At 43.0% G+C, this 16,442-nt stretch overlaps 1 protein-coding gene across 3 annotated transcripts in view; it reads right to left on the bottom strand.

Moving 5' to 3' along the window:
• Nucleotides 1-16,442, bottom strand: part of zfhx4 (zinc finger homeobox 4) — a 77,143-nt gene that overhangs the window by 30,840 nt on the left and 29,861 nt on the right. For all 3 annotated transcript variants that reach the window (XM_053860675.1, XM_053860674.1, XM_053860676.1), the window contains exon 6: nt 7,648-7,879. In XM_053860675.1, coding sequence (XP_053716650.1) covers nt 7,648-7,879 — 232 coding nt within the window. The remainder of the gene's footprint in view (nt 1-7,647; nt 7,880-16,442) is intronic.

The raw sequence follows: 16,442 nt of genomic DNA, 5'->3' as shown, positions 1-16,442 counted from the left end.
AAGACATCTACATCAAAGCACAAATCAAGACCCCGGGATCATTCATTGGATTTTTATCAGTCTATCCATTTCTTGTGCGCGAGTCTGTTCTCTTTCTTCCCATCACCCGTTCCTCTCCTTCTGTCACATTCCTTTTCCACTCTCTATTTCCAGAGCGTTATTAGGAAGGGATAAAAAGCAAAAAGGGGATGTCATGACATAGGACCCCCTGTTAGTGCAGGGAGATGGCAGAGAAAGAGTGCACAAGCTCAGGAAAAAAAGGAGAGAAAAGATGAAAGAGATTTGTCTGGAAATGATTGCTCACAAGGCATTGATTCTCAGCTTTAATCTGGCACACTGTGCTCAAATTTCCTATTAGGGAGATGAAGGCAGGAAAGGAAGGCAGACGGGTCATATTCACGTAGGTGGGAGGTGAAACCTGGCTTGTCTCGCACAGGTTTGACACACAGGAGACGCAATACATAATCTGGACATTACAATTGTCTTTCTAAGTCACTCGTTTGAGAGGGAAAACAAAGCCAACATTTACTGCCACTGAACTCCTGGAGGGTCTCAACCCACTCACACACACAAACGCCGACAAGCCAGTGACAGCTGCTATAGCTGCAAAGCTTCCTCCAGTTAGCGACGATTAGCCTTGGCTATAGGTAATCAATAGCTGCTATCAATTCCATACCTCCCACTGATGGATGAGGTAAAGGCAACAGAGACGAGAGAGAGGAAGGATGGAATGAAACTGTTGCTGCAAGTGCTTGTTCTTGACAATATTAATGAAGCGGGGAGACGACAACTGGATCTCTTATGTTGTAGGATCAGATTTTTGGAGCTGGTTTTGAAGCTACAAATGGTTAGTATTAGTACTGGGAGTGAACTTATTATCAATCGCAGAGTCGTGACAGAAGACCTTTGGAGTCCAGTCTCGTAACTTCAAGAAAAAGAAAGTTTGGCGCGACAACACGGGATAACTTTTTTTACCGCATTAATATCGAGTGGGGAATAGCACACAATTCAGAAAGTCCTGGCCAGAACTCATTAACAATAGACAGCAAGGTTTGTGTGTAGGCGTGTGTGTCCGTGCATATAGGCCAGCACAAATGTCCATCTGTGAATTGTATGATCGCGTTTTCAGATTAGCGGCTGCTTGGACCCTGCAAGTGCATTGCCTGGTTACCGCAGCTCCGGCTCCACACAACCCGAGGCCCCATCATCGGATTGTTTGTCTTAATGCTGTGTGACACAGCCTATTGTTTTGTCCATCTGTGGTTAAGAGTCAATGGGCAGAGGGTGTATGAGGGGATCAGGGATACAGAAGAATAGAGGTGAGGGGGACTAAAATAAAAGGGGTGAAACGTAAAGAAGGGGGGAGGAAAGGTTGAAGGCAGCAGGGGAAAACAGAAAAAAAATGTGAAATGAACGCATGACGGTGAGAAGTACAGGATACGCAACAATCCCGCGCGGTATAATACTGTCAATGTTCTGTGGGACATTGAAGCTGACTTTGCCACTTCCTTTTTCACAAGCGTGGTGTTTCCAGCGGCTTCCAGTTCCATATGGAGCAGAGCCCTAAGCCTTTTGTGATATCACCGACGTGGAATACGTCCTGGCACTGTGACGCCAGTCCTCTCTTCAAAGGGTTAAGTCATATTTAGTATGCGTCCTCAGAGCCCCACGGCTTTGTATTGTAAATAAGACTAATGTGGCATTGGTCAAGTATGCTAATTCAGATAATCAGCGCAATTTTTGCAAATTATAACTGTCAGTGCGGTGGGCACAGAACCTTGGCGGAAAACATCAGGGAGCAATTTAGCCCGGGTAATACCCCTCCACCAAAGAACAGCTCAATTCAAAGAAAAACAATCAGCAGTCCGCCCCAACATTTCAAAAATAGTTTATGGTGAAGGAGGATCTTTTTCTATTCAGAAGCACAAGTCAGCCTGCTGCCTCGCTTTTTTTTTTACGTGCACACACAGACCACAGAGTAATTATAATTCGCCTGGATGGAATTATTCAAAAAATGACCACATCTTTCGCTCCCTGAGCCATAGAGAATATGGTTTGGGGAAATTTGGGCTAAATTGCTACTTTCCAAAAATATAATAATATACGCATAAAAACGTGTCTTGTTTGGATTGGAGGGATGATTTAAAATGATGTGCATTGTCTCCAGCTAATGGCGGAGCAATAAAAACGATAACCTTTCTTAAAGATACTCCGGGGTATCATCTCGGGTCGACTCCAAGTTCAGCTCATAAAGTCCCATTCCAGGTTCTTCACCATGCGTAGAAGAGATCTGCTTTGCTTAAATCAGTTTATTAACCTGAGCGTATGTAAGTAACGACCTGGGAAAAGGTCACGGGTAATTTATGAACTGTAGGTATGTAGGCAAATCAATACAGAATACGATTGTCTGGCTCCCCTTATTAAAGTCTATCCAGGTATGTAATGTCTAAATACATCAGGGGGGCTGACATATGATACCGAGCTGCAATCAGTAAATTAAGACGTGCCCTTTGATGAGCAAATCAGTTGCTTCAACCTCCTGCGTTTTGACTCGAGAAGCAAAGATGTACCGATGTGAGCTCTCCTGCGGTTTCTGGGTGTGTGTAGCATCCTTTCTCTCACTCCTCCGACCATCCATGAATGTTTATGTAATGGCCGCAAATTACTGAGACAAATCCTGGAAATAGACTTCTGTCTGAGCAGAGACCTTTTTTTCGGAAAAAAAAAAAGGAACCGCTGGAATGGCAGAAACCATCGCCGCCACCCGCAGAGGAAAAAAAAAAAAAAGACTGATGAAGATGTGAAAAAAAAAAAAACTTAAGGTCAGCACTTATTTACAGTAACAATAGGAAATGTATATATATAGAAACATCTCTTGTATATACATGTGTTCAAGTTGATCCATTTTTAAAAAAAGGCCTTAATGGTGCTGAACTGAAATGGTGCTAAATTGAAAACAACAAAAAAGGCAACTAATTTTATCACTTGACTGTTTCTTTTTTGAAATGATGTGCTGATTTTATTCAAAACCCTTTAAAACGCAGACACACGAGGCATCTCTCTCTTGCAAGGGTACACCTAATAAGTGTCCATTAGTTTCAATTTAGCCTACAGCCGCTAGGAAAGTGGTTAGCACGGCTAAAGTAATTTGGCCCGAACGTATCCCAGAGCCTTGTCACTCAGAGAAAACAAAAGGCTCTGGGCATATATGCCATAAAAGTATCATCGGCCTCTGCAAGTAAGAAAAGGTCTTTTGTTTAAAAGGGCGACTCAGACAAAGATAGTCCTCTCCCTGCCTCTTTAATGCATGTTGTGTGGTGGTGGTGATGGGATGGAGACATGTGGGTGAAGGCTGGTGGAGGGATAGATGACAGCCCTTCCTCGCAGGAATAATTACCTCCATAAGATCTCTCTTTTTGAAAGAGGGGCGAGCAGAAGAAAAGAAGTATGCAGAAAAGGAGCCAGTGTTTCTGCATGGACTGACTTATGAAGGGTTTTACACATGATGGAGCACGAGGACTAATGGGCGACGAGGCAGAGATAGAAGAACACAGCTATTCATGCACACACCTCGACAGAGAGTTCTTTATCATTAAACACCGTGCAGGATTAGCAGAAATGTAAAAGGTTTTACATATAACATATATATATATATATATATATATATATATATATATATATATATATATATATATATATATATATATAGATAGATAGATAGATAGATAGATGCACACCGTGCAGGATTAGCAGAAATGTAAAAGGTTTTACATATAACATATATATATATATATATATATATATATATATATATATATATATATATATATATATATATATATATAGATAGATAGATAGATAGATAGATAGATATACTTGCATGGAAAATTTGAATATACACATTACATTTTGAAGAATCTGAGGCAATATTTAAGCTTATAACAAATCAGTCCGCAGACAAATTAATAGGTAGGTGTGCAACATAACTTGCTGTAACTTAAACGTTTTTGAAGCGAGGCGGATTAAACAGAACACTCGCAAGACTGCAGCAAAACTTGGGAGACTGTTGATCTCCAAAAGATCCTGTGATTAAATACCCATGACTGATGATTATTTCTCTTCTCCTGCTTGAGAGTTTCCTAAACAGGTCTATTGAGAGCATAATTTCATTAAGCAGTGTAGAAGGGCACATAAAAGACGGAAGAAAAAGAAATCAAATTCCTCTTAACAACTTCTGGACAGCCCTCAAAGAAAAGAGAAGTCCGCAGAGGAGTCTCATGTATGAGAGGGAATTCATATGATGGAAACTGGCATTTTTATAAACTCAATTGTCTTTAACACTTGTAATTGTGCGCAGAATCTCTGCAGCGTGGGCACACAGGGCTTTTTGTCTGTGAAGGACCGCGGAAATGTTTAGCTGTGACAGTCAGTCGGACCGGCTACGTGAAATGATGGAGTACTTACATACAGACAACTGCGCTCTTCATCTCGCAGTTATGTTTACGTCAGGTAAATTACGAGATCATTGTGTATAGCGTCGCAAGAATTACAGACTTAAAACCTGAGAATGAGAGGGGTGCGTAATGAACACAGCCAACAGCAGCAAACACAACAATTGACATGCACATAAAGCAGCGCTGTCAAAACACCTATACTCTTGTGGTGCGTCTCTGCCGTGCTATATCCTTAATTAGGCCATAAAATCGGCATCAAAATTGTTTAATGAAAGCCATTCACATGTACATAAAGTCCAGCGCATTAGAACTCTTATTCCCAAATGGGCCTATAATTATCTGGCTCACTGCCAGGTCCCGGGCTTTAAGAGAAAGATACCGGTCAGCACTTAAATTAATCTTTTTCATACCAGTCTCTAATGAACAGAAAGTGCTCGAGTCAGGAGTTGCAGCCCCAGAAAACTAATAGCATGCATACACACGCATGTACACACCATCGTATAGTGAACAATCGCCCAGAATGTTGCCGACTACACAGACTTTTCTGTCGGGGCAAACATTGACATCATTTATAACTACTGGCGCTCAAATCTGTGGTGCCAGAACATTCCCACCACAGAGAGACGTTTACGGATATTTTCTTTGATTCCCGTCCAACTTAATTATATCAGCCACTGGATTTTATTCAGTCAAATTAAATATATGCATGGGCGTGTGATCAATGTAGCTCGGACTAAATTGAAGAGGCACCCTAACCCCAACTCAACATGCAGTAATAGAATGTCAACATACACAAAAAAATAACCTATTAGGATCCCTTTGCGCAAAAGTGCGCAGTAGTCCTAAAGCTCAACACTTCAGTTTCCTTTTCACTACATTGACTTTTACATCATGTCCTCCCGGCCTACACCTGCCAAGAGCGTAAAGCTCTACAAGCAAATGGCTCTGAAACATTCACCATGTACCTTGTGAAAGAATACTGTTGTTCAGTTAAAAGTTATATGGCGTGGGCAAAAGGAGGGCATCCAAGAAAAGTGGCTTAAGATGTTGGACGCTGCCAACGTCCGGTAAAGCTTTGCACCGGCTTCCTCATGGAAATTCACCATGTAGCATCAAAGCTGTGGTATAAAACCAGCGGTCAGGCTACGAATGCGGTGTGTTTTAAGAGCGGAACATTTGAAATAGGTGCAGAGGGTGAATATTGCATTTGACAGGTTTAAAACCTGGCGGTGGGAGGATGTGAAAAAAAAAAAAAAATAAGAAGAAAGGCGGCTGAAAGCAAAGAAAGGAGCAGCAGAGGTGGAGATGGGGTCAGCTGTTCATATTGAAAGTAATGATTTATCTCAGCGCCATACACCCCAATCTCACTGAAACTTTGATCCGTGCATAATTAAAACCAGTGCTGGTAACGGTCACCGTTTCAGGAATGGGAGATGGTCTCTCCTTCTCTAGTGGGATTCACAGAAGTGCCGCTCGTCCATCTGTTTTAGAAGTACATCTACAGTATAAACAGTACTTTTTGCAAAACACTTCTAAACACAGATGGATGTACAAGCTCATACAATGCTGGAATGCTATTCATAACCCCCCCTTCCCGCCCCTGGCTCTCTCCTCTCTCTCTCAACACCCCCCTTACTACTTCAGGTCAAGCAAAGCAAAAACAAGTTAAGCACTCATTTTCTTCCAGCAGCATTAACATAAGGATGACTAAATAATGGACCCTGACTCTGGCTCTTCTGGTTTAAATTACAGCGCAGCCCCCTCCCCTTACACCCTGCAACCCCTCACCAACCATCCAACCCCCACTCAAAGAAAAACGATTAATCTTTTTTTTTTTTTTTTTTTTGTCTCTGAATGTTTTACAGTTCTGTTACACTTATTAGCTGCTGGCAGGACGGAGACTCTTAAATGAAAGCCAAATTGCTTTGGTCATGAGAAAGGAAATGAAAGCTCACTCCAGGGAGAGACTGTGTAGCCGTAGCGTACGTGTGTGTGAGGGACCTATGTGTGTACATACACGCGTGTTGGTGTGTGTACATGTGCACAAGCCTTTTCTGTACGAGATCCTCCCAAGGTGAAATTTCATAAGCTGACTGCCTGCCTGGGATGTCCCCGTGCACGGGACAGCATGTGTGTGTGCGTGTGTTTGTTGAAGATATAAGTGCGGCAGCCTAATAGGAACAGTATGCTCATTTTGGAGAGATTAGGAGGAAGGGACGGGTCTGTATCGGGAGACGTGATCTGGATATGAAGGCCAAAGGCAGGAGGCAGAGGTGGAGAGTGGGGAAGAAAGGTTTGACAGAAAGTGAAGGGAGGGAGGGTGTAAAAAAAAAAAAAAGAGAGATGGAAGGAGTGTGACGAGGAGAGAAGAATGGCTTTAATTACGGCAAAAAAGGAAAAGTGACCACTGTGAATTAAAGCACATTTTCAAATGCACATGGAAAAACGACCAACTACAGATACGCCAAGTGGCTATCAGCACGGACACATTGAAGTCATATCAGAACTGCATATTATCACCCAACTGACCGCCAACCTTGACTCTTTGCACTTGACTTAAGCTGAGTAAACTGCCGCAGCAGGAGTTACGTGATCAATGTGGAAAACACGACGGCTTTGACACAAAGTTTGTCTACACTCATCGCTCCAAGGACATCACGCTGTAGTCATTACTTAAAAGTGTGGTCTCATTGTGCCAACACAACATCTACGGAAATGTTTCTATTGTTGCTAATATCAATACACTCAAGTCCCATTTAGGAAACAATTGAATTTCATTCAACCAAAGAGAAATTTAGCATTTAGCATTAGCATCCTTCCCCAGACCTAGGTAAAGGGTGCCTCAGGGGCCACAGAAACAAAAAAGTAAACCATACCTAAATCATATTTAGGGGGTTTGTCCAAAGCTCCTTAATGGTTTATATACAAAGAAATAAAACTAGAAATAAAATGTAAGTGAAATAATTTATGATCAAATGTCAGTTTTATCTTCTTTTTCGGACACAAAAGTCCACTTGCAAACATCAAAATATTAGATCATGAGAGTGAGGATACAACGAGGCTGCTTAGCAAATGTGGTTGCCCACTGGCGCCTGATTCTGACATCGGCAGTCAGGACACTTCTTTGAAATGTGTGTGATGTGATTACCAATTTGAGCGAGACACGAGACATTGAAGGAAGAAGCCTACATACCTTGGTTGGAAGGACACTCTTTGACTTGGAACAGGTCATGGAAGCTCAGTCCATCCTCGTCCCTCAGGCCTTGCTGGTGCAGCTGAAGCTTCCTCAGTCCTTCGTTCTGCTGGTGGCGAGCTGAGCGAGCGTGCTGCACCAAGTTGAGTCGGGCCTTGGTGGAGTAGTCACACAGCGTGCAGTAATAGACGCACGACTCCGGACTGAAGGCGCTGTCCTGCTTGTGCAAGTGCTGCAGAGGAAAAAAGAGAGTCATTTTTATTTTCTGTTTGCAAACAAAAAGTCAATTCAGGAAGATCAAGAACGTCTGTCAATCCATTTTTTAAACTAACCAGTCGAACATGAGGGTAATGCAAGAGCTAAATAAATGAGTTTCTGATGAAACCACAGAGAGAGACAACAACTACAAGTTTAGAATGTAATTTGAGTCTTTTTAAGGAGTACATTGTCTGCCTGTCCTCATTGTCTGCAACTGCTGGGGTCTTTCATTCAACGTGTGCTGTCGGCTGCAAGCCTTCATTTTCCAGTTGCCCGTCTAATGGCTCTGCAGCCGCGCAAAGCCGCCCCCTCCCTCTCCATCCAAACACGCCGAAGACCCTCCCCTTACATACATCCCCATCCCACCTTGCCCTGCAATCATACACCCAGTCAAGCCGAGCATATCAAGTGTGCCTGTGTTGTTGCTGCCGGGCTAATGAACAATGCACAAAAACAAAAGAGCAGGCCAAGCTTTTATTATCTGATCCTCTGCGAGGGGAGGAGGAGGTGGTGAGCTGGGGGGAGGAAAGCTGCAGGAGGAAACCGAGAGACATGAAGTGGCAACCAATTCCTGGTAACGCTTACAAACCAACAATGTTTGCAGCGGGCCAAATATTATGCTCTTAAAACATCAGCTTCTGACAGCTGACGCAAGAGTTTAAGGAACAATAACAAGTTGAACACAATTATTCTCTCCCCTTCCAACTATGTCTCATGGTTTCAGCACATTAAAAGTTACAAAAATGCAGTGAGGTGGGGCCATTAGGCAGAGGACAGAGGGGTGGGTGGGCTGCAGGTGTGCGTTTCTAAGCCCCTCCACACACACTTTTCCCCTATTCCCTCTTTGACACAAACAGGGATTAGCAACATAGCTACAGCTGCTAACACATCTTTTCTCCCTATCTTTCCTCCTTTCGTTCTTTTGTAGGAAATCTTATGAGGTTTTTCTCACGAGACGGTGGGACGTCCCCTCGCAGTCAGAGGCCCTTTCAGAAGTCTTAAGTTTTAATTAAGTCGGAGTTGTCAGAAGAAAGCTCCCCTAGTCCAGAGCTCAGGGCCATTAATTACAGCTATCTTTGTTTCTCTGTGAAAAGAGGCCTCCCTCGCTCTTTCTCCCTCTGCCGCTCTTTATTTGCTCCTTTTCTTTCCTCCCTCCCTCGCAGGAGACATGGACTGCTAAACCCAGAAACCACACGCACAAACTCTTATGAGTTGAGTTGAATATAAATCACTTCATGTAATTGAGCATCATCTTATGAGCATGCCACTGTGACCTCACGGAAACGTGCCGCGTCAAAAAACATTGAGGGAAGTTAAGTTATATGCTAACACAAGCTGTCGCTGTCCAATATAACAATCAAAAAAGGGTGCAGTAGTGGTTACAATTTTGCTTTTCTTAGTCAGTTATCTTACAATACATAGGTTAGGTTGGTGTCAGATTCAGTAATCGGTTTCAGTCACAGACTGAAAGTTTGCTAAAACTTCCAGATTTAATCCAGAAAATGAAAGTTTAAAGGCCAAAGATTAACCACATCTTTCAACGGTTCATGTTTTTCAATTGTAGGATCTGAGCTGGACCAACACTTGAGGGGGTTGAGAACCTCGTCCGCCAGATATGTTTAAGCCTAATATTAATTCTCCCCCCCATCAGCACATTCCAGAGGGTTTGTTTAAGACCCAAACTAGAGGCTTGTCTGTCGTTCCCTGGCCTGACATGCTGGCGGTCTGGTGATCACAGGCCAGAACATCCATGATTTATGAACTTTTAAAGGAACACTTTGACTCCTGCCAGGCCTCGGCTGTGCGATGCATATTCAAACAATTGCACTTCTCCTGCGGTCGCATTGTGTTGCATGAATGTAAGAGCCAGTCTTTTCAGAACATGGCAGGGCTACTAATGATAGTTTGGGGGGCACTTATCACGGGGGACCAGGATGTTTGGAGTTTAAAACATCAGTAATGATGACTGAGTAAACAACATAAATTCACCAAACTGTCAAATTGAATCACTGTTACCTGAATATCTGACTATTTTTTTAAATACCAACAATCTTGGCTTTCAGTGGTTTTCAACAGTTCAACCTAATGTGTTGCAGGGTGGGTGGATCCCAACATGGCACAGACACCTCCTCAGGATTTGTAGAGGAGGTGCACCACATAAACAGAATGCAAATGATCACAACTGGAACTGCTTGTTCACTTCTCACAGCCACAGCGTTGTCACACAGGTCACACCAACTAACTCAGATGAGAAGAGAGGAGGAGAGCGACTTGACAGGTAAGGGAAGCTCCCTTGTGGTGGGAGTATGACTGAGAGTGTGTGCATTCATTATGCAGAATGAGATGTTTACAAAACACCATTTCCACACACACAACTCACCTCCTCCTGCAACGTGTGCGCTTGCGAGGACGGCGGCGAAACTGTCTCATATTCATTTGTTCTACGTGCGCTGACAAAGCTGTCTCATTAACTGAATTCTTGATAAGCCAGTGCAAAATACATCTTCTGAAAACTCCTTTTATCTCTTTGTGCTTGAACGTGTGGGTTTCCCTGCGTGCATGTATAACTATTTCAATTATTTGTACGCTGCTGCTCTTTCTGTACGCCTGTTTACGCATCAGTGCATATCATTTACTTCACAAGTGTATTTTTCTGTTTAGAATATCAGGTGCACGCCTATTCCGTCTGACCATGTGTGGAGTCAAAACGTGACAAAAAAATATTTCGAAAGCAGCGGGTAGCCACTTCCTCTATAAACCGAATGACAAATTAGGGTTTTCAGCAAAAACATGACTGTTTCCTGTCATTAAATGAAAAAAACAGGCAGCTAATGGGCACATCGTGGAAATAAGAAGCCACTACAGCAACGTCTTAATAACAAGCATGAGTGTCAGAGCGTGTGTGTACATGCTTTATATGTAAAGAATTGGTACATACATTCCAGGTCTGCACGTCCGCTGCCAGAACGCTCACACAAAGATATGTGCGTCCTTCGGATTGTGGAAGTGAAACTGTGTTTATATTCTTTCATCATTGCTTTTAAAGTTGGGTATCTTTTTTGGATCGTCACAAGCTTCCGGTGCGATCCCCTTGGCCCCCGGGGCCCATCGCAGACAAAAACAACCCCACTTGGCCCAGCAAACAACAAAAGCGTGTTTTGTTCCTTGAAAGCATTTTAAACACATACCAGCACTGCCTGGAAGGCTGCCAAGTGTAGAATTCCATCAGCGCTACCACCTCCCTGACACATGTTAGCGCTAACCGCCACTCAAACCCCCAACCCCCCCACCCCACAAAGACATAGATGTAACGCAAGATCACTGCCAGTGAGTTTGCCAGCAGAGTGTGCAGCTAAAAGAAGGTGTTTTGGGCGCAGGTTTGTGCCATTACCCTTCCACAGATAATGAGAGCCGCCCTTTCAGTGTTGCGAGTGAGCGAAAACAAACATGCAAATAAAAGCCACGTATAAAATCGACTGCACGGATATACACGAAATTCAAATTGGTTGCTTTTGCACAGGGCTCCTACAGTGATCTGAGGAGATAACGCAACCGCTGAAACTATCATTGAGGCTTTTATTCATCTTAGTCAAGGATTGCTTAAACTTCTTCTCCATCTTCAACTAACAACAAAATAATGGAACAGCAGGGATCAGCATTGCTTTTTGTTTGTTAATAAATCAAATTAAAAAAACAAATCTAACATTTTAAAATCATTATATTATTGCAGCATGGTTTTTCCACTCTGAATATGAGTAGAGAATATTTGTAGTTGTTCAACGCTGCAATGTGAGGTGAGTTTATTTTATTTTCATTCAGTGTAGTGGCACTCCTCAAATCCTCCGAGGTGACGACATGAGGCAGAGAGCAAAAAGTGCTTGCTATATTGCAAATATTTTTATTTTAAAATCTAACATTTCATGCAATTCCACTGAAAAATCTGCTAATCACCAGTCTATCACTTCTTCATGTCTCTCACACATGCGCATTCCAGCATGCCCAGCAAACACACACACACACATGCACACACTTGTGGGACTGATGTGAGTGTGTCTGACGTAAAGGGGCAAATGTCAATCTGAAGTTCACAGCTTCCTGACCTCTGGGCCCTCTCTTGGAAAAATCACTTCGGTGTCCCTATCTCTTATTCCTTTTCTCAGCTTGAGCACAAATACCACCCCACACACGCACACAATCATGAGTTATGCACACTTGCTCAAAAAAAGGGGAAGAAAACACATTAAGCATTTACATGATGCTTTTTTTCTGCTTTTGGAAATGAAGATTAGTCACACTTTATCAGCGACTGTGTTGAGGCAGCAGTTGAAAATAACTCCTGAGAGATGGCAAAACTGTGTGTGTGTATGTGAGGTGTCTTAAAAGCCGGCTCAACTGCACCCTCCCACATGGAAATGGATCAGTATTTACATTAGCATTAGATTCAGACAGCATGGCTTGGCCACTTACTCCCTATTAGCCAGCCTGACCTTGGCCCATTAGGGCCTAAAAGCCCCCCGCCTGTCTCCCGTGCTGCCAGGTGAGACTGACCAGACCTCAGGATTATCCTCTCTATCTATTTCCAATGGGACAGTGATTATATGATCGGGATCATATAAATGTTTATGGGAACATCTCTCCTCGAAGCCATGCCAGAGAAGACTGACACTGTAAAATACTTCAGCAACAGTGGCCAGTTTCTCTGACACGGAAATGAGCTTTTGGGGATGATCTTTCACATATAATGAAGAAAAACGGGATGGAATCCGGACTGCTTTGATTGACAGGTGCCAACAAAGTGGTTTGCACTTGCATTAAACTTCAAGTCAGTGGGGAAAAAGAAAAAAAAAGGAAGAAAAATGATTTCAGGAAGCGCAGATATTTGTGCCAAGTTTGTCTTTTCGTTCATAATGGAGACTCGGCTTAAAACGTCTATCAGAGACAGTTAGACAAAAGGAATAAGAGAAGTGTACAGTGACAGAGAGAGAAACAGAACGAACAAAAGAGATAGAAATGGAGAGAGAGAATGATAGGGTAGAATCTCAACAAGCGTGGTCGGGTTCAAATCACTAATTACACATTCCTGAGCCTGTGAAGGCGAGTATTGTTTTCCAGTTAGCCCCTACCCTGTCGCATGGTTTCACTTAGCACAAAACAAAAGGTACAGGGAACAAAACGCGAGCTTTCTAGCAGGCCCTGCTAATGACAGCGAAATGGGAGAAATTATCTCCGGGGTGGATCCTCGTGAGAAAATGGCTGGTGATTTCTGGACAAAAGGGAGTTCATTTTGAAACTGTCACAAAATGGCAGCTGTTAGATAAATCACCACACATGATCCGCTAAATATGACATTTAATGTTCAGTAAAATGTGCCTCGCTGTTATTTGTGAGAGCTATTCGTGATACAAAACCCACTTTGTGACATGAAAATACTAGTCATGATGGGGTTAGGCGTTTGCAGTATACAGGTTGTTCACAAGCACGAATGCTAGAGCAGCCACACTTTGGGCTAGCAGTTAGTATGTTGCGTGAAAAACACTCCTCTTCAGCTTTAAACATTGAAGATATGCACAATGCTAACTTTGATATATGAATATTTTAAATCTGACAAGTGAGGGAAGAACAATGGCAAGCAAACCGTACTACCGTACAGGCGAATTGAGAAGGTACTGTATACGGATACAGTTAAAGCACTATACTAATGCCTGAATTAATGTAAATCAAATGTATTTTTCAATACTTTTTCGGTAATATTGGAGTAACACTATTGATTCTGTATCACTGTCAAACACTTTGCCAACACCGAGCACTGTTTTCTACATCAGGTCAATAGAACAGGGGTAAACTGATAGCACTGGCAGTGTTGGGTAAAGATGCCTTGCCTGGTAGTGTTTGTCCAGACCCCAGTCATCGAAAGGAAGGATATTGTTTTCCCCTGAAAAAGCCTCAGCCACAGTCCGCATACCAGTGTCCACTCAACATACCAATGGACTCTTTGAAGATTACTCAAATGTTTGCCTTTGTTCCCTCACAGCCCCCCTATCCGCCCATTCCCCTTGTCCTAACCTACACTCCTGGCCGAATGAGGAGCACAGGAGAGAAGACTGGGGGGGAGAAAAAAAATCATATTTTCAGAGCAGCAGAAAAGCAATATCGCCAACATCTGCACATGATAAAAATGCCATTTCTCGCTAAAGGGCACAGATACAACAGGAAGGTTGCCAGCAGAATTGTGCATGTCCAAATGAAAACAAAAGGAAAAGTGGCGCATTACACACAGCAGGCCAAATCACAGAGGGATACCGAGTGAATTTAAAAGACCATTTACTTTTAAAGCAGCCCACTTGTCATTTTCAGTCGCACACATAATAATTACATTTGGTTAATTTAACTAAATGTGCTGAAAACTCACAACCATGCCAAACCAGATTAATCCCAAACAAGTAAGTGGGCTTTCTATCAGGTCTATTTCAAAGCATTAGGGATTACCTCGTAGAAACTAAGCTGCTTGAACTCGCAGGAGGTCAGCAGTATTGTGCTGCTTCAAGGATAGCAGGCCAGTGGCAGAGGGACACTGACAGCAGGACAGGTCAGTTCCTCTTTCTCCAGCTTTCCTGGCAACATCCCTCAAACCGCCTTACCCTCTTTTCATCCCCATCTCTGGCTTTCACCGTATAATCGAATATCTCCCACTACTTATCTATTCACTGAGCACCTAATGGTTAAAATCAATTACAGCTGGAATGCTGAAATGCCGAATACTAGGCCACATGCTGATAATGACAGAGCGTGTGAGAGGGAGCAAGATAGAGAGAAGGAGCACAAGACTGGGACTTGGGAGCCTTCCAAGGGAGGGACAATTAACACCAATCGATTGGATATTGATTTGGTAGGGTGTTGAAGAGTATTTCAGTTCAACTTTGTCCATATCAGTTTCCTGACGAATTCATGAGAATGCTGTCCAATCCTAGCCGGCCCTAATGTTCAGCTGCAGCTTGCAAACTCTTTATATCAACGACGGGGAGGACACTCAATCAAGGGTCATTACAAGTTGACAAACAACTTCCCAAAGTCGAAGAGAATCCCGAGAAATCTCGGGTCAAAAATGTCAACGTTGAAAAATGATTATTGATTATATCTTTCCATTGTGTAAAAACGTATTATTGGCCAGGATCTCCACATCCTTTTGTTCTGACTTCCCAGGATGTTCCTTTTTTTGGCATGGACAATGACCCCCTTCGTGCACACACTTCATATCCTCACCTCCCTCCCCCCCTCTGGCTATCGTTCCCATACCTGTCAGCCCTTGCTGCTTCACAGTCGCCTGCACATGGACAAATGGCTCTGCCTTGCACTGCCCCAACCCGAGTGACCCACAGCCCACAGGAGGGTGGGGAAAGTTTAAAGACAAAGAGAGAAAGATTACGGCCAGCTCCACACGCCAAGAGAAGTCATATTTATTTCCTTCAAATCATGCTGATCGACATTAGCCGAATTATCATAAAAGCAGGAAGCAGAAACCACTGAAGGTGGAAAACACTCTGGCCCAACACACACACATTTACACTGCACTGACCATCTGGTTTAGCCGCTGTCAGGAGCACGGGTGAAACTCTTATTAATATCTATGAGGATTACTCGAGGGGAGGGGGCGAAGCCTGTCCATTCAAAGCGCACAAAGCAAGCGAGCACATACATACACACGCAGGCACACACCTGCTTTTATTCTTTAATTAGCCTCCTCCCACCCTTCACTCTAGACTCTTCACCACCCCTAGATCTCTGAAAGATTCTTATTGTAATCTCCACGCAGGTGAAAGAGGACACCATTTGAATAATCTACAGACTGGCTTCTCTTTGCAACTCACACATGAAGGGTGAAAGAGAATTGGTTAAAGAAGAAAACTGTCAGAACGCAAGCAAACACATTAGTTTGTTTGAGGACCATAACTCTTAGCAGATCCCTCGCCATTACATTAAAAAAAAAAACTCTCAAGCAGCATCTAGTAGGAAGTGTTAACATTTCTTTCAAGGAGAGTGGGAACTTTTTGAAACTGTGTGCGACCGCGCCACATGTCCCCGACGATCAAGAGCGTGTTTGGAGAACAAGCTGACACAGGCTCAAGAGGAAAATTCAATAATGGAGACTACAATTGAGTGTATACTCTACTGTATGGAGTCACTGTACAAACAAGCGTGCCTCTTAGTAATGTCGAGGCACTTAATGTACATTTTTGCCTGAGTGAGCGACTCTTGAATGGTGCCATGCATGTGAAGTAGATTCTCCTTTCTGTTCTAGGAGCATGGCACAATGGCTTTTATGTAAATCTATAACAGTCAATCTCCTGTCCATTTCCCCATGACACAAGTCCAAATGACCATCCGATAATTTGGGCTGCATATATATGGGGCCATTTGATTTTCAAATTACAACAGGCATTCGTAGACCCTTGTTAATAGCTCAGACTGAGTGGTAGGTTTAATATCATCGTGTAAAATCATAACCAGAGTTGGAGGGAAACAAAGAGTGAAGTGCGAGA

This window comes from Synchiropus splendidus, chromosome 3, assembly GCF_027744825.2.
Source record: "Synchiropus splendidus isolate RoL2022-P1 chromosome 3, RoL_Sspl_1.0, whole genome shotgun sequence".
NCBI classification, from domain to species: Eukaryota; Metazoa; Chordata; class Actinopteri; order Syngnathiformes; family Callionymidae; genus Synchiropus; species Synchiropus splendidus.
Note: the sequence above shows the minus strand (reverse complement) of the source record. Positions and strands in the feature narration are given on the sequence as shown.